Source organism: Brachycentrus maculatus, unplaced genomic scaffold (genome assembly GCF_059751285.1).
Source record: "Brachycentrus maculatus isolate JH-2025_06_01 unplaced genomic scaffold, ASM5975128v1 h1tg000043l, whole genome shotgun sequence".
Taxonomy (NCBI): Eukaryota; Metazoa; Arthropoda; class Insecta; order Trichoptera; family Brachycentridae; genus Brachycentrus; species Brachycentrus maculatus.
The window spans coordinates 473,549-490,107 of record NW_028280797.1 but is presented as its reverse complement, the minus strand read 5'-3'; the positions used below and the strand labels follow the sequence as shown (position 1 = coordinate 490,107).

The 16,559-nt window shown below is 35.2% G+C and overlaps 1 protein-coding gene across 2 annotated transcripts in view; it reads left to right on the top strand.

The window, feature by feature from the left end:
- Positions 1–814: 814 nt before the first annotated feature.
- LOC148312321 (uncharacterized) overlaps positions 815–16,559 on the top strand; it is a 61,445-nt gene continuing 45,700 nt past the window's right edge. The window contains exons 1-5 of one of the 2 annotated variants that reach the window (XM_088277467.1): positions 815–957; positions 11,737–12,616; positions 13,162–13,302; positions 14,572–15,062; positions 15,700–15,818. In XM_088277467.1, coding sequence (XP_088133593.1) covers positions 12,375–12,616; positions 13,162–13,302; positions 14,572–15,062; positions 15,700–15,818 — 993 coding nt within the window. In that variant the 5' untranslated portion in view covers positions 815–957; positions 11,737–12,374. Of the gene's footprint in view, positions 958–11,736; positions 12,617–13,161; positions 13,303–14,571; positions 15,063–15,699; positions 15,819–16,559 lie in introns of those variants that run through there. The other variant, XM_088277468.1, reaches the window with a different exon arrangement.

Below are 16,559 nucleotides of genomic sequence, written 5' to 3'. Positions count from 1 at the left end.
GACACAGTGCCCTACGCACCATTGGGGTGCGGATAAGGGTTTTATTATATTATTATTATTATACATAAATGTATAAAAGTAATATTGTCATAATGTAATTTAATAATAATAATGTAATTTTACCAACATACAAAATTTCATAAAAACGTTTATATTAGGAAATTATTTGTTTTTTTTTTGTTTTGTTTTATTATTTTATTTAAAAATATTTCATAATATCTTCACATTCAGAGATTAACATATCGAATCTGACTGAATTTTTTTTTTATTTGTCGTTTTAGTGCGAGCGAGATCGTGCTTTTTGTCACTAAGATGGTTAACATCTGAAATTCGAAAATATCTTACAGCATCGTTGCAAATCAAGTTCTTCGGTAAAAATATTAAAAGGTCAAATTTAAAATTGACATTTGGGAGGCAAGTTTAATAAAAAAACTTCGTTAAATAATAAATTCTGATATATTTATAAAGAAGATAAAATACATGAAATTTCTACGTAAAAAACAAATATTCGTGGTTGGAAGAACCTTGTCAAATAGAGTTCAACAATTATAAAATGTTAAAAAAAAATAATTATGAAAACTAATGTACAAAAATGTTAATTATATACTGTACCTTATGGATTCTATTAGATTTTTTAGTGTAATGTCTCCAATTGAAATACTTTTTAACGTCTTTTGGTTGCACAATACAACCACATTCCCAATTTCCTCTTTTTAATTTTCAACCCTAAGTAAGAACTGTGCGATGAATTAGCGCCATTCAATTTCTGTCGAGAGCGGCCGCTTTCGGAACTACTCAGTAGCTTTTGTTGTGCAATTCGACCGGTCGCTTCGCTCGGGTTTGGCGTTTAGCCCTGTAATAAATCGTAAAAAGTCTAGTAATTATTGAATTGTGCGTACAAAAACATACCCAATGGATTAACTCGACAGACAAGGCTTCCAGATCTACGTCGATAAGGTACATATTTGTTTACAACACTCACGTTTCCGCCAGACACTGTTTTGCGAGTGTTAAAAATTAGTGGGAGGGTTGTGTGTTCCCGCAGCAGAGGCGTTTATTACGCTCATATTAGCATAATAAACTTCCGATAAACGTAAATAAGGATGAAGGAAATGATAACAATGACACCGTCTTTTTTGAGGCAACAAAATACACAATTCATGATTGTCTTACTATAAAAACTTCGACTAATGTCATCGATATTTTCGCTAGTGTTTACGCTTTATTTTTATGCCGATTTTGGTGTATTATTTCGCGACTTTTGGTGACTTAAAACATTCGGGCGTGCTGTTTAAATCATTTAAACGTTTTATTTGCCATCTTCTGTTTCATCCTTTCATTTTCCCGTGAATGAACGACATCATAAAAGGCTGAGAAGCAGGCGTAATGAGTCATACATATTAAATTGTGTTCACTTTCATAGACATTTCTTTACACGAGGTCTTGCAACTAAAAATTGAAAAAAAAGCCTTTATGTATTTCGAAAAGATTTTTTTCGTTAAAAAAAGGTCACCTTGTTTTACTACACGGGTAGGTAGAGTGGATAGAAAGCCATATGCTCCTGTGACTCGAAGAAACGCCGTCGTAAGTATGACATTGCCCCCTATTTGTTGTTATAAATTCCTATGATTACTTATTTCTCGACTCGACGGTCAAAATTAATTGCCTTAAACTATTGTATTCCTGGGTAGCATTGAGCAAAGTCGTAATATTTATATTGTTATCTCAACATAGATGAAGAAGATATTGATATTTAGGAAAAAAAATAACTTATTTTTTTTCTAAACTTTTGGAAATCGAACCCGGGCTATCGATTGAATCACTAAAGTCTATCGATTCGCTTACTCCTTTCAAGAACGTCATAAATCAAAAATCGTCAATTTTCACTTCTGCATGTTTTTGGAATGCCCAAAAAATGCACTATATCTCAGCAAAAGCGGTATATTTTTAACTTAATATTTACCCGCTACAGGGCAGAAAGTGTTGTTTTTGCATTTGAAGAAAGGGTATTGTTGAATTATATTTTTAAATTAACTAGACATTTTTCAAGTGGAGAAAAAACCTTTAGGTTTTACCTAAAAAGATCTGTTGCACAGTAAAAAGTTTAGTAAGTGGCTTGATTTTTTTTAAAAACATTGTATTATATTTTTAAACTTTAAAAACGTTCTCGTGAAAAATCAAGTGTTTTGATTTATGACGTTCTTGAAAGGAGTGAGCGAATTGATCGTCATCTGACATCATTAAGTATCGTCATAAATTCTACTATATATTTTAATTTTTAAAATGTATTATGTCTTTAGTTATCTTATATTACATTTATTACAAAGTTTTATTAACACTTAATTTACATCATATATATTTACATCTCCTTACAGTATACAAAACATTTATTTTTAAACTCTTACAGACTCTTTTCATTCTCCATACATTGAGGCATCTCATCATACATTTTCAAACCCTTATACATTAAACAATTTTGCGACTGTTTTTTTATTTAAAAAATGGCAGTCTTATTTTATCCTTATTTCTAGTATTATATCCAGGATTTTTTTTTAAATTTTAAACTATTTTATACTTAAAATATTTGGGTAATTTATCGTTAAATAATTTATATATAAAGATAAGTATAATATATATTAGTGTATTTTTATAGGTCCGCCTCCGTAGTGTAATGGTCAGTACGCTTGGCTACCGTTCTGGAGGTCCCGGGTTCGATTCCCAAGGGGGGTAAAATAAATACAAGTGATTTTTTCACTGTCATATTTATTCAATATTACCCTGGACTGGTACCTGAAGCGGAGGGCTGATCACCTTTCCTTCATGTGTTAACGATCAAGATAACACTGCGTTTACACGACACAGTGCCCTATGCACCATTGGGGTGCGGATAGGGGGCTTATTATTATTATTATAGGTAACCAGTTGAGATCTTCTCTCATTGTTTCTATTATTTCTGATTTGTGAACAAGTATTTGGACACACTCAAAATGTTGTAAATAAATTAACTGGTCAAATTATAAGCTAAAATAATAAAAACAAAAATGATATTTTCTGGCGTTTTTCATGTGTGTGATTATAATCCAGGATTCGGACCTCACATACTAATAAAAAAGTTTCTGCTCAGTAAAAATGCTTCTTTTCATCTCACCAATAGATGTCTCTAGTGAAGTTCTAGTGATTCAAGAACAAGATTTCTAAATTGGTTCATATATATAGAACTTCCAAGAATATGAGTAGTGTGGTTGTCAATAATGGGTAGAATTGGCGAATGTTACACGTGTGTAAAGTGATCACATAAACCAGCCTATGACGGTCGTCAGCCTTGTAAATGCCCAGACTTCCGTATTCTTCTTCATCTTTGATGAGATGTCAAAAAATAATACGAAAGTAACTCCTGTAATTGGAGATAATCCAGATTTTGTGAACGAGTATTTGGACACACTCAAAATGTTGGATTTATATTATATTTTTTGCCCTTTGTCATGCAATTTCGCGCATGACCCTTCTTATACGATGATACGATTAAATTCCTATTTCTTGTTTTACATAAGTATGTGTAATCACACATCGCCCACTCCTTTCAAGAACGTCATAAATCAAAATACTTGATTTTTCAGGAGAACGATTTTAAAGTTTAAAAATATAACACAATGTATTAAAAATAAATATTAAGCCACTTATTGAACTTTTTACTGTGCAACAGATCTTTTTAGGTAAAACCTGAAGGTTTTTTCTACATTTGAAAAATATTTAATTTATTTATAAAAATAATTAAACAATACATTTTCTTCAAAATGCAAAAACAAAATTTTTTGCCCTGTAGCGGGTAAATATTAAGTTAAAAATATGCCTCTTTTGCTGGGATACAGTACATTTTCTGGGCATTCCGAAAACATGCACAACTGAAAATTGACGATTTTTGATTTATGATGTTCTTGAAAGGAGTGAGCGACATCAGAACGTAATTAAAATTATACACACATCGCAGAGATAAGTTTTCTTCAAATCTATATCAGATAAAGCGATAATATATCATAAGTCCTGTTTTTTTTATCTCTGACTCAGAATTAGGAGAAAATTTTCAATGACTTCTTCTTCTAATCCTTATCCGCACCTGTTGGTGCATAAATATTAGTGATTTTACACTGTAATATTTATTTAATATTACCCAGGACTGGTTCCTGTAGCGCAAGAGTGATCACCTTGCCTTCATGTGAGCAATGGTCAAGCTAACACTGCGTCAATTCGATGCAGTGCCCTATGCACCATTGGGTGCGGATAAGGGTTATAAGTAAGTAATAATATATATATTTATATATTTATATATATATATATATATATCTTTACAATAATTTTCTATCTATCTGATTCTGACAGTTAACAATATTATATTTTTTCCATCTGATGTCTTTTGTTTTATTCAGTGCGACGCATGCGACATCTGGTGGTAGAACTGTTTTATGTAGGTACTATTTGTAAGTACTTAATAAAATGTATAGGTAGGTACCTAGGTATTTTATTACATATATATATATATATATATATATATATATATATATATATATATATATATATATATATATATATATATATATAAATATAGCTGCTTTAATTAGAGCATCACCGCTCTATGTAGTGTTAAGAGCAGCCTATGAGCGTATCTCGCTCAGATAGGCGACCTCGCTAAGGTCAAGCCGCGACCTGTTATCGCCTCGAGCGGCCGTTGCCCTCGCCCGGCCCTGCGCCCTCGGGCTTGCCGCAGGACGCGCCTCAGGGACCTCCAGCACGGTAGCTAAAAGACGCTAACCATCACACCACGGAAGCAGATTATTATTATCAACTAACTAACTAACTAACCATCACCCCGCTTCCCCGCAGGGTAGGCAGAGAGAATAGAACGCCACACCATTCTGTATTTGCAAACATTCCTCGCCTCTTCCACGTTCATGCATCTCCTCATACACACCCGCCGATTGTTTCGACTCCTTACCTGACCGCTTTCAAGTATTTGGCATACCTGATCGTGCCAAGTTTTTCTCGGTCTTCCTCTGCTCCTTTTTCCAATTACATTCGCCTCATAATTTTTTTTTACCGTCCTTCCCACACTTCGTTCTACATGTCCAAACCATCTCAGCACACCTTTCTTAATTTTATCGATAATGCTTGTCTCAGCTTATAGCTTAGGGTATGTATGAGGAGATGCATGAACGTGGAAGAGGCGAATAATGTTTGCAAAGACAGATTGGTGTGGCGTTCTATTCTCTCTGCCTACCCCTGGGGGGAAGCGGCGTGATGGTTAGTTAGTTAGTTTTTTTTTTATTACTTAATCATATCGCTCACTCCTTTCAAGAACGTCATAAATCAAAATACTTGATTTTTCAGGAGAACGTTTTTAAAGTTTAAAAATATAATACAATGTATTAAAAATAAATATCAAGCCACTTACTGAACTTTTTTCTGTGCAACAGATATTTTTAGGTAAAACCTGAAGTTTTTTTCTCCATTTGAAAAATATTTAGTTTATTTAAAAAAATAGTTAAACAATACCTTTTCTTCAAAATGCAAAAACAACACTTTCTGCCCTGTAGCGGGTAAATATCATGTTAAAAATATGCCTCTTTTGCTGGGATATAGTACATTTTCTGAGCATTCCGGAAACATGCATAACTGAAAATTGTCAATTTTTGATTTATGACGTTCTTGAAAGGAGTGAGCGAATATGTACAATTAAGAGCAAAATTTGGAAATCAAATAAAGGTGTTTTTTTTATAGGTTTGATTTTTAAAAAGTCGCGCGTTACTTGCAATACCTGCGGTAGGATTCACTACTACTAGGTTTGTTATTTTGTATTTGAAAACAGTTTGTCTCATGTTGCTGTGTTGAGAATACTTCTCGGAAATCCGCACAATCTCTTTATAATAATGTTATCAATTCGTTGCGAAAGATACTGAGAATGTTGACATGGGTGATCGAATTAAAATGCGAATTTTTAAAGTAATTCGATCATCTAAATTAATATATTGTATTTAAATAATGATTTTTTCAAAGAAGCCGTTCGGTTTTTTAATTCAATCATTTAAACTAATGTGTATATGTATTTAAATAACGATTTTTCAAAGAAGCCGTTCGGTTTTTGAATTCAATCATTTAAACTAATAAGTATATGTATTTAAATAACGATTTTTTCAAAGAATCCGTTTGGTTTTTGAATTCAATCATTTATATTAATATGTATATGTATTTAACGAACGATTTTTTCAAAGAAGCCGTTCGGTTTTTGAATTCAATCATTTATATTAATATGTATATGTATTTAAATAACGATTTTTTCAAAGGAGCTGTTCGGTTTTTGAATTCAACAATTTAAATTAATATGTATATGTATTAAACGGACGATTTTTTCAAAGAAGACTTTCGGTTTTTGAATTCAACCATTTAAACTAATATGTATATGTATTTAACGAACGATTTTTTCAAAGAAACCGTTCGGTTTTTGAATTCAACCATTTAAACTAATATGTATATGTATTTAACGAACGATTTTTTCAAAGAAGCCGTTCGGTTTTTGAATTCAATCATTTTAATTAATATGTATATGTATTTAAAGAACGATTTTTTCAAAGGAGCCGTTTGGTTTTGGAATTCAACCATTTAAACTAATATGCATATGTATTTAAATAACGATTTTTCAAAGAAGCCGTTTGGTTTTTGAATTGAATCATTTAAACTAATATGCATATGTATTTAAATAACGATTTTTTCAAAGAAGCCGTTTGGTTTTTTAATTCAATCATTTAAACTAATATATGTATATGTATTTAAATAACGATTTTTTCAAAGAACCCGTTCGGTTTTTGAATTCAATCATTTATATTAATATGTATATGTATTAAACGAACGATTTTTTCAAAGAAGCCTTTCGGTTTTTGAATTCAATCATTTATATTAATATGTATATGTATTTAACGAACGATTTTTTCAAAGAAGCCTTTCGGTTTTTGAATTCAATCATTTATATCAATATGTATATGTATTTAAATAACGATTTTATTTTAAAAAGAAGTTCAGTTTTTGAATTTAATAATTTAAATTAATATAAGTACTTAAATAACGTTTCTTTTAGAAGAAGTCGTTCGGTTTTTTAATTCAATCATTTAAATTAATATATGTATTTAAAGAACGATTTTTTTCATAGAACCCGTTCCGTTTTTAAATTTAATAATTTAAAATAACATAAATAAATAACGACTTTTCAAAAGAAGCTTTTACTCGATTCTTTTTTGGATTTGATCATTGAAAAATAAAATAATTTGGTTACGACTTCTTTAAAAAGAGCTGTTACTTTATTCGGTTCTAGGATACGATCATTTAAAATGAATACAATTTAGTAACGATTTTTTTATAAGTTACTTATAGCTCGTCGCGTCAATCAGTGCACACGTTTGAATGCGTATTAGATATTTTTAAATATATATAGTATCGCGTAATGTTTTTATTTAAAACGGACGTTTTGGCGCATACAGCGTCCGCAAAATGTTTTAAAATCCATTAGCGAAACAGATTTTCATTATATATTTTTTCTAGACGTCTATTACACACGTTCCTAGCAAAAAAAACATTAGTCACATATTGAGATTATAAATCGCGTATGCTCCCATACTGTCCGATATATCGTAGTCGTACAGGAGAAAGTGACCAACTACCAAAACGTAAAATGTTCAGGAGGGCCATTTAAGTCACTTTTGCTTGGCAAGAAAATAAACATCAATACAGTTCGTCATTTTTACTAAGTCAATATATTATACTTCCAAGTTTAAAATCCTTTGGGATTTTTTCAGGGTAATACTAAGCTAGTTATATAGCAAATAGTCAATGATCACGTTTTTGTTAAATAATGCACTTGGTCACTTTCTCCTGTATGACTACGATATGCGCGTGTTGACTGGGTCATTTTCACGATGCGTTATTATTGGCTGATAAATTGATATGAATAATCACAAGACGATCGGTAGCATTCTTATTGAAATCTGTAGAGAACTAAGGGAGATGTGAAGGATTAAAGTTTAGATATTTTAATAAAACGAAAAACCGACACCGCTATACGTCATAAAATTTTACGTGATCGGGCGTGTTTTTTTTAAATTACCTAATGTCCAACTGACTCTGAAATCTAGCTACGGCTTATGCAACACCGTTTATCATGTCCCTACTCAGGCTTCAACTTTATAAGTTTCATAGCCTATGCCTACTTGTGAGTGAGTTTACTCTTTATGTTTAAAGTTACTGTAATTTCATGTAATTCATGAGTGAAAATTCTAGGCAAAAACACTCGCGATCGGGCGTGTTATGGGGCGTGTCCCTTTATGTATCTGCTTGAGAGAGCTGTAATAGTAGCAGTGTGGATTCGTTTCTGTGGCGTCATTCATTGCCAACTTACGAAAGTAACGTTTTTTCGAAGGCGAATTTTGCGAAAGTAAATAATGAATGAAGATATTGATTATGTCGGCTGTTATAAACACTTCACGAGTCTAATACAATCCTTTATAGGTTGAGTATGTTAAAATAGATATTCCTCCCGAGTGATAATACCCGATTATTTACGAAATGTCTATATCTTCTTCTTTTTTTAACCCTTATCTGCACCCAATGGTGCATAGGGCACTGCAACGTATAGAAACAGTGTTTTATCTTGAGATTGTATCTCTCGTTATGCTCCCATACTGACCGATATATGCGCGTACCATTATTCTCGAAATTTCTATATCATCCTTTTCATGCTTATATAAATATATAAATATATATATATATATATATATATATATATATATATATATATATATATATATATATATATATATATATTTATATTTATATATATTTATATATATTCATATATAATATTATATATATATATATATATATATATATATATATATATATATATATATATATATATATATATATATATATATATTAGTGATTACTTAAACCAGCCTATGACAGGTTGTAAGCCAAATAAAAAGATTATTTGTAATTCACTTACAATGTCATAAGCCCTGTAAATACTTAGACTTCCTTATTCTTCTTCAACTATGTTGAGTGCCAAAAAAAGTATGTATTTATAACTTTTTTATTGATATCATTAAAGTAAGGTGGTCAATCGTGTTGGTACTCCCTTCCAGTTTTATTTTAATTTTTTTTTTAAAGAAATTAAAAAATATATATGAACTGAGTTGGCATAGAGTCATCTGGCGTTTGCTAGACATTCGAAGTGATATCATTCTAGTATACAAGTCTAGAACAGGGTTGCCATTCATCTATATTCCTAATTTAACAATATTCCGACTTCTAGTGATTCAAGAATAATGTTTAATAACTGGTTTAAATATATAGAACTTCTAAGAATTGTCCGCCTCCGTAGTGTAATGGTCAGCATGCTCCGCTACCGTTCTGGAGGTCCCGGGTTCAATTCCCAGGGGGTCAAATAAATATAAGTGATTTTTTTCACAGTAATATTTATTCAATACTACCCTGGACTGGTACCTGAAGCGGACGGCTGATCACCTTTCCTTCACGTGTCAACGAACAAGATAACACTGCGTTTATACGACACAGTGCCCTATGCACCATTGGGCTGCGGATAGGGGGTTTATTTTTATTATTATTATTATTTTGTATTATTTTAATGTATTTAAAAAAAATAATAATAAAAAAAAGTATTTGGACACACTTATCATGTTGTGGTTTTTTTTGGCAATTTTTTTTTCTCACATTAATATCCTGAATAGTTTAAGGAAATAGTGGCAACCCTGTTTGAATATGGCTAGAGGAGTGTTTATAGTTGGAACAAATAATTGAGTCATCTGATTTTTGGAAGAGGGTGAACTGTTTGTTTCTGTAATCCGTCACTTTTTATTATGCCCCAGTGTAGGGGCCACATGTTGGCATTCATTTTTTATTGGTCTTAACATCTGCCTCTATCTTATAATAACAAGAAATTTGGGTAACATATCGCTCACTCCTTTCAACAACGTCATATATCAAAAGTCGTCAATTTTCAGTTGTGCATGTTCTTGGAATGCCCAGAAAATATACTATATCCCAGCAAAAGCGGCATATTTTAACTTAATATGTACCCGCTACAGGACAGAATGTGTTGTTTTTTGCATTTTGAAGAAAAGATATTTTTTTTAACATAAGTACTCAATATTTTTCAAATGGAGAAAAAACCTTCAGGTTTGACCTTAAAAGATCTGTTGCACAGTAAAAAGTTCAATAAGTGGCTTGATATTTATTTTTAATACATTGTATTATATTTTTAAACTTCAAAAACGTTCTCCTGAAAAATCAAGTTTTATGATTTATGACGTTCTTGAAAGGAGTGAGCGATATATCAAAATACTTGATTTTTCAGGAAATCGTTTTAAATGTTTAAAAATATAATAAAATGTTTTAAAAATAAATATCAAGCCACTTATTAAACTTTTTACTGTGCAACAGATCTTTTTAGGTAAAACCTGAAGGTTTTTTTCCATTTGAAAAATATTTAGTATATTTAAGAAAATAATTAAACAATACATTTTCTTCTAAATGCAAAAACAACACTTTCTGCCCTGTAGCGGGTAAATATTAAGTTGTAAAAATATGCCGCTTTTGCTGGGATAAAGTAAATTTTCTGGGCATTCCGAAAACATGCACAACTGAAAATTGCCAATTTTTGATATATGACGTTGTTGAAAGGAGTGAGCGATATATTTGTCCGCCTCTCTAGTGTAATGGCCAGCACGCTCCCCTACAGTTCTGGAGGTCCCGGGTTTGATTCCCAGTGATATAAGTGATTTTTTCAATCTAATTTTAATTCAATATTACCCTGGACTGGTACCTGAAACGGAGGGCTGATCACTTTTCCTTCGTGTGTTAACGATTAAGATAACACTGTGTTTAATGATGCAGTGCCCTATGCACCATTGGATTCGGATAAGGGTTCGTAGGTTGGTTGGTTCAAAAGAAAATGTCTGATTTTTTCAAGCTAAAAAAATTATTATTTTAAAATATAAAATATTACCGAATGGTACGCAAATAAAAATGTAAATAATAAGCGTTCTCATGAACCCGTAATTCCCGTCTTTCCCTCATTCAGTAACAAAACACTCTGTTATCTGAAATCTGAATGAATCTCTAATCCGAACCATTCCCTCATCCGAACAATTCCCTTAATTGATCTCTTTCCTATTCCGGATGATACCCAATCCGAACGGCTTTTACAATCTGATTGATACCCTAATCCGAACAATTCCATAATCCGAACAATTCCCTAATCCGAACTCTTCCCTAATCCGAATGTTTCCCTAATCCGAATGACGCACTGAACAAATAACATTTGTAATCGTTGTTTTCCACCGTATTTATTCTAATACTGCTTGCTGCCTTTTATTTTTATTAATTTACAATTTTTTTGTCCGCCTCCGTAGTGTAATGGTCAGCACGCTCGGCTACCGTTCTGGAGGTCCCGGGTTCGATTCCCAAGGAGGGTAAAATAAATATAAGTGATTTTTTCACTGTCATATTTATTCAATATTACCCTGGACTGGTACCTGAAGCGGAGGGCTGATCACCTTTCCTTCATGTGTAAACCATTAAGATAACACTGCGTTTATATGACGCAGTGCCCTATGCACCATTGGGGTGCGGATAATGGTTTTATTATTATTAATTTACAAAATGTCTCTTTTCCAGGTTGTCACCATGCAACTGCCTGCCTGGGATCCGTCGGCTCACCTGGGCGGAGTATGCGGCGCCGAGCATCACGCACACTGGTACACGCGCCTCTAGATCGCGCGGCATGGAGGAAGCGGAATCGTTAGCCAATCACGTCACTGCGGCCGTCGAAGACGCCCCAACGGAGGCGAAACTGCCGCGATAAAACAAGGACTGAAAATAGTGACAGTGTTCGAATGCCGTGAAATCGATTCGGCAGTTTAAAACTCAGCGGTCTAATTAATAGTAATAATTCCACACAGCCTAATACAAATTTTAAACAGCGATTTTATATCGTTATTTATCGTTTTCCTTGTCTTTGTAAATCTCAAGTTCCTATAAATTTTGTCACTAAACAATCAATCGACTAATTCTAGCTTTCGTTTACATTTTACGCAAAAAACCGCATTTATTTTCATATAAACTTCGTAATTTTTTACAAGTTTTTAATAAGACGTGCGTTGCATCTCCGACGATAGCTGTGTTAATTTACGACAGTGCCATAGAAGCGCAAATAACAAGACAAATTGTTTAGAATAATAAGATAAACTGAGAGTTTCATCGGTTTTGATGAAGTGTGAAGTTTTGATATGCGACTCGGTTAGTTTTGCCCACCGATGATGGCTTCGAACCAGGCGCCGATATACAGCCAGGTTCTGCCGAAGAAGGAGAGCCGGTCGCGGCAGGCGGGTCACCAGCAGCAGATATCTCCGCACTCCCCGAGGGTGTTCTCCAGCCTGCGGTACGACCCCCGTACTCCGCAGCCCGGAGTCACCGACCCAAACTTTGACCCGCTGAATCACAATCACGGAGGGAATTTCGGGAACTTTGCGAACCAAAGCGCGGATGTATACTCGAGGTAATATCGCCTTTATATTATGAACTAGCCATCGCACTTATTAACCCTTTCAAGTCAACTGGTTACTGCTGCTAACCACAAATTTAAAGTAAATTGTCTAAGTGCCTACAGGTTTCTAGTTAAAACTATAGTGCAATATGTGTTGCCTATGTAACAGAAATAAGGCTTGTATAGATTTCATGTTGGTATCATTGTCTTGGAGCTTATTTCAGACTATTTATTGTGGCGATTTGTGCGACACATCTCTTCTCCGTCTCTTTCCTCATTGCTGAGGGTTGTGACCCTTGCAGAAGCAATGACTCTTCTCCAGTTATCCGTTGACTGAGCTGCACGTAGCGCTCCAACCACCTTAACTCCATCGGTCCATCGTGTGGGGATCTTCCTCTCCCTCTCTTCCCCTCCAGGCTACCCATCACAACTAGTCGTTCCAGGCTATCCTCGTTGCCACGCGCAACGTGTCCAAAGAACTGGAGAATCCGTCGGGTACAGATATTGGCCAATATCTTATATACATGTTTACGTGTAATTTTTGGCCTGTCCCGAAGGGTGGAGAAGTTTGCCCGCGAGTCGGCGAGGCGGAGCGCCCGCGAGCTGGGCTCCGGCAGGGCTGAGGGGGCCCACCGCCAGGCGCGCCGGGAGCGCCAGGCCACGCACGTCCGGCAGGCCGAGCACAGGATCAATCTGAGGTGAGATGACTAATCTATTGGCGAGTTTGTGACGCCCGTCTAAACTGGCCCATATAATCCAACACAGTAGTACCCTGGCAGTTGCCCAGAATGCCCAGAAAATGTACTATATCCCGGCAAAAGTGGCATATTTTTAACTTAATATTTACCCGCTTCAGGGCAGAAAGTGTTGTTTTTGCATTTTGAAGAAAATGTATTGTTTAATTATTTTTTAAAAATATTTTTCAAATGGAGAAAAACCCTTCAGGTTTTACCTAAAAATATGTGTTGCACAATAAAAAGTTCAATAAGTGGCTTGATATTTATTTTTAATACATTTTATTATATTTTTAAACTTTAAAAACGATCTTCTGAAAAATCAAGTTTTTTAATATATATACGTTGTTGAAAGGAGTGAGCGATGTGTGTTTTTTATAAATAGTGTTTAATTTCAAATAGATAGTATTTTTGGCTTGTCAAAGCGGCTTCAAAATTTTTGATAATTTCAAAATCACTCTCAAACAAATGACGGCTTATAAAAAGAACAGTTTGTTTTTAAAAAATAAAAATTAAATTTCAACTATGGTTGCGAACAAAAAAAAACTGTTTGATACCAATTTTATTTTCAACTGCCTCTTCGTTGCTGGATGTAGGCCTCTTTTAAGTTTATTTAAGGGTGAAGACTGACCGGAGCCATTTCGTCGTAAAATAAAAATAATAGTTTGGATAATTTATACTGCGCCATTTTTGTAAAATACTACCTCAAGGGCGCTTATAAGACATGGATAATAACGATAATAATAGGATGATAATGATAATGATTAAAACGCCTTCCTCTTGATCCCATGGGCTGGAGAATGGCCAAGTGTTAGGCAGGACGACTTCCTGAGCGATGGTCGTCACGCTGGAGGGCAGCTTGTTGAGCTTCTCGCCATTGTGGATGGCCAACTTCCAATTTCCAGACTAGCACAGTTCAGTCGTATCGTAACATGTTACAATGCGAGCCTTCTTATAGTCAGTTTAGCGAGCCGAGCGCTCCGTTCATAGTTTCGGGTGCTCGGTGATGCTCGCCGCGAGCGATGGTACGTTACGTTTCAACAAAATGATCCGTTCAGTCTCCATCTTTACAACTACAACTTTAAATTTACGTAAACTCTTCAAATAAAAAAATTATAAACTGATATTTGTAGTTCTATTTTTGTGAAAAAAAAATCGGAATTAAGTGATCAATTACTCGGACAGGTTTGAAAATGCTTGTGGCAATTCTTAAGTCCGGAATCGATCTTCCAGGTCGCTGTCCTTGAACGAGGCAGCAGCCGCGCGGGCGAACACGCTAGACCGCACGCCGACGGAGCTGGCCGGGCTGGCAGTCATCCCGCACCGCGAGACGCAGCAGCGTGACTACATACCCAGAGACGTGCCGCCTCCCGTCTACCGCGACCACCTCCAGAAGGAGAACTCCAAGAACTCTCTCTCAGCCCTGGCCACCAAGTCCTCCTCCAAGCTCACCCGGGAGAACCTCCGGGACTTTGCGGCCGGCCGGGACGCCATATATGAGAATGAGGGCGGTCTGCGCGGCTGCGTGCCCGTGGAGGTGTTCGCCCCGGAGTCGAACCGGGTGCACTCGATGAAGAAGTCCAGCTCGGGCGGCAAGATCGGCACCGCCGCCGCCGCCGGCGGAGAGAAGAGGAAGTTCTACTGCCGCGAGTGGGCCTTCCAGAAGCTGGCGCACTGCCTGGAGCAGCGGCCCGTCAGCAAGACGTGCGGAGCTCTCATACTGGGTCAGTCTACTCTCCTACTCTTCTACTTCCCTACTTATCTCTCCTACTCTTCTACTGTCCTACTTACCTCCTACTCTTCTACTCTCCTTCTCCTACTCCTACTCTTCTTCTCTCCCACTCTTCTACAATCCTACTCTTCTACAATCCTACTTATCTCCTACTCTTCTACGCTCCTTCTCCTACTCTTACTCTTCTACTCTCCTATTCTCCTCTCCTACTCTTCTACTTTACTACTCTCCTACGCTTCTACTCTCCTACTTCTACTCTTCTCTCTTACTCTTCTACTGTGCTACTGTCCTACTCTCCTACTCGCACGCTCTCATCCTACGCTTCCGACTGCTGGTGCATTCCATACCATAGCGAAGGCATGCTCGCCAAAAATATTGCTCGGTGGTAACTGGTAACTCTTTTTTACTCTTCTACTCTCCTGTATCTCTACTCTCCTACTCTACTGTATTTCTACTCTACTACTCTCTTACTCCTATTATCTTCTACTCTCCTGCTCTTCTACTCTTTTACTTTCTACTCTCCTACTCTTTTACTCTCCTACTCTTTTACTCTCCTACTCTTCTACTCTCTAACTTGACTTGTCTAAATGAACTTTGAAATATCCTCATTTGAACGGGACTGTTTCCAGGCGACGCCGGCAGTGGGAAGACGGCCCTGTGCAAGGAGCTCTCCCAGCCCGGATCCGGACCCTCCGCGAGACAGCAGAGGGCCCTGCAGCGGAGAATGCTGGCCCGGCACTTCCTGCAGGTGAGAACCACTCCGTGAAGACACAAGATATACCGCTCACTCCTTTCAAGAACGTCATAAATCAAAAATTGTCAATTTTCAGTTGTGCGTGTTTTCGGAATGCCCAGAAAATGTACTATATCCCAGCGAAAAAGGCATATTTTTAACTTAATATTTACCCGCTACAGGGCAGAAAGTGTTGTTTTTGCCTTTTAAAGAAAAGGTATTGTTTAATTATTATTTTAAACATACTAAATATTTTTCATATATATGGCTAAAAAACCTTCAGGTTTTACCTAAAAAGATCTGTTGCATAGTGAAAAGTTCAGTAAGTGGCTTGATATTTATTATTATTTTTAATACATTGTATTATATTTTTAAACGTTAAAAACGTTCTCCTGAAAAATCAAGTTTTTTTATTAATGACGTTCTTGAATGGAGTGAGCGATACATTCTCTTTACATTCTATGCACCATTGGGTGCGGATAAGAGTTAGAAGAAGACAAATAAGTTTGCTGCGCTTCAGAGATTCTTAGCTTCTATTGAAGGGTCAAATTTTGTAGCCCTGTTGTAAATTTTTTGAATTTTTATTTTATTTATTTAATATAGTTACATTTTTAAGTACAACATAATATAATTTCTAAACATTTATATATATGGGAAACTGATAGTTTTAGATTCGCTGTGCCTCTCCAAAAAAGAGACTGAGCTCTTGTGCTTGGAGAGGAACTTACACTCGGGGTTTAATGTTTTATATAATTA